This window comes from Austrofundulus limnaeus, unplaced genomic scaffold (genome assembly GCF_001266775.1).
Source record: "Austrofundulus limnaeus strain Quisiro unplaced genomic scaffold, Austrofundulus_limnaeus-1.0 Scaffold1765, whole genome shotgun sequence".
Lineage (NCBI taxonomy): Eukaryota > Metazoa > Chordata > Actinopteri > Cyprinodontiformes > Rivulidae > Austrofundulus > Austrofundulus limnaeus.
The window spans coordinates 25,671-28,352 of NW_013954167.1; the positions used below are offsets into that span (position 1 = coordinate 25,671).

Here is a 2,682-nt window from a genome sequence, read left to right on the forward strand (position 1 = left end):
GATCCTAAGGTCAACAAAACAGATCCCCTCAACACCTTGGCTGCGCCTAGAAATTCTGTCCATAAAAGTTATGAACAGAATCGGTGACAAAGGGCAACCTTGGCAGAGTCAAACTCTCACTGGAAACAAGTCTGACTTACTAGCATACAGGTACCGTACAGGTATCGTACAGGAACCTAACAGCCTGTATCAAAGGGCTTGGCACCCCAAATTCCCGGAGTACCCCCACAGGAGTCGCCGAGGGACATGGTTGAATGTCTTCTCCAAGTCCACAAAACACATGTACACTGGTTGGGCGAACTCCCATGCACCCTCCAGGACRCTGCTGAGGGTGTAGAGCTGGTCCAGTGTTCCACAACCAGGAAAAAAACCACATTGGTCTTCCTGAATACAAGATTCAACAATCCGACGGACCCTCCTCTCCAGAACCCCAGAATAGACCTTACCAGGGAGGCTTTGAAATGTGATACCCCTATAGTTGGAACACACTCTGCAGTCCCCCTTTTTAAATAAGGGGACCACCACCCCAGTTGGCCAATCCAGGGGAACTGCCCCCGATGTCCACAAGATGTTGTAGAGTTGCATCAACCAACGCAACCCCACAACATCCAGAGCCTTAAGGAACTCTAGGCAAATCTCATCCACCCCAAGTGCCTTGCCCCGAGGAGCTTTTTAACCACCTCGGTGACCTCGGCACTAGAGACTGGAGAGTCCGACCCAGGGTCCCCGGGCTCTGCTTCCTCATGGGAAGATGTGCTGGTGGGATTGAGGAGGTCTTCAAAGTATTCTGCCCACCAAGCCACAACGTCCTGAGTTGAGTTCAGCAACGCACCAGCTCCACCATAAACAGTGTTTGTTGCGAACCACTTAAAGTGTCAGTCGGCAGGAAGCAAAGACATTTCTTTCACCAGAACAACCTGGTGTTTATGGCATGGTGATGGAAAATATACTAATGGTGTTCACAAAAATGTCTCAGTGGAGAAGAGTCTCCAGATCAGAGTCCAGCTTCAAGTTTTCTTCATCATTCTCATCCTCTGTTTTACCTTCATCTAATGACTTCATCATCTTTATGTTTGATCTTATTTTCATTTTAACTTGACTGTGTAAGATAAGGTGTCTTTACTTGACAGCTGAAGCACGAACAGGAGACAAATTCAGATACAAGACTTGAATATTTAATTGTAGAATATAAAGTCTTACACAACCTTCAGCTGGACCAAAACAGACCTGAACAGAATCTCTGAGTTTTNCCGTCTCACTGGGGACTCCGCCAGACGTTCCCAGCAGACCCTCACTACACGTTTGGGCCTGCCAGGTCTGACCGGCTTCCTCCCCCACCACCGGAGCCAACTCACCACCAGGTAGTGGTCAGTTGACAGCTCCGCCCCTCTCTTCACCCGAGTGTCCAAGACATACGGTCGCAGATCCGATATATATATATATACAATTTCAGAACCGTAACGCAGAACAGTTATTCATAGGATAAAGCTTTGTGTTATTTTATCATTCATCTGAGAGGGCGCTGTTGCAATACTGTGTTTCATCATGGTGTTGGACACTAACAACAAGCCCTCTCTGCTGTTCAAGAAAATAATAAACTCTTTAAGGGAATTTCTTTACTGTAATGTCAGATGATGTTTTATCCATGATTGTACCTGGTGGAGGTTCCAGGAATGGGTCGTCCCGTGTCCACCAGAACACACCAGCAGTAGCCAGTGGACTGGTGGCATTGGACAGCTTTGTAAAGCCCTCCAGTTCCACAGTCTGGAATAAACAGGCTGCTGTAAGAAGTCTGGCCAGCTGAGTCCAGGCTGATCTGTCTCTCCTGGTCACAAGAGGGTCCTTTTTCTGAAACCACGAGAAAGTGACTGAATCAGAAAAAAAACTCAAGGAAAACAGAAACAAACAGAAACAATCTCAAAAAGTAGGAATAGGATCTAAATTGTGAACATGTCTGAAATGAAAATACAAAGATTGTTGGTTTACCCCCATTATCACAACTTGTTCACACTGTTTAGTCTTTAAACCCAACTCTACAAGTAGCTATTGTTTAAGCACCTCCACTTCACTGCGATGAGACTTCCTTCCTTATTTTGGCTCATATAAGATAAGATAAAATAAGATGAGATGAGATGAGATGAGATGAGATGAGATGAGATGAGATGAGATGAGATGAGATGAGCTGAGATGAGATGAGATGAGATGAGATGAGATGAGATGAGACAAGTTTGAATTTTATTGATCCCACAGTGGGGAAATTTGCACATTACAGCAACTCAAAACAGGGGAGCTGCAGTAACAGGCTGCCTGCCTTGGCACCATATTAAAACAGAAAAAAAAAAACAGAAAAACCACACAAGGGAAGATGAGGAAAAAACAAAACATCATATTATATCAACACTGTGACACACTATGGTGTTTATGAACAAAAAAAACCTCTGCATAGGGCAGATTTATTAACCAGAACAGTAAGTGAGATTAGGGGGCCCGAAAAAAATCCAGTCCTCTAAACCAGCACAGCTATAGTTCAGAATATTGATGGGACTGTTCATTCTGTGAGTCCCCAGCCTGCTCAGGAAATCAGAATCAAACGGGCGAGAGAGGAGAGGTGGAGGTGTGGGGGTTGAGCCTTGTCGACATATCCAGCCAGGAAGAATTTAGTCAACAATTCAAGGTCGTTGT

The 2,682-nt window shown here is 45.1% G+C and overlaps 1 protein-coding gene across 1 annotated transcript in view; it reads right to left on the reverse strand.

Annotated features, from left to right (window-relative positions):
• Window positions 1–2,682, reverse strand: part of smoc1 (SPARC related modular calcium binding 1) — a gene marked incomplete at its 5' end in the record, with an annotated part of 31,594 nt that overhangs the window by 14,485 nt on the left and 14,427 nt on the right. The window contains 1 exon segment of the mRNA XM_014033524.1: window positions 1,656–1,848. Within this exon segment, the coding sequence (XP_013888978.1) occupies window positions 1,656–1,848 (193 nt within the window).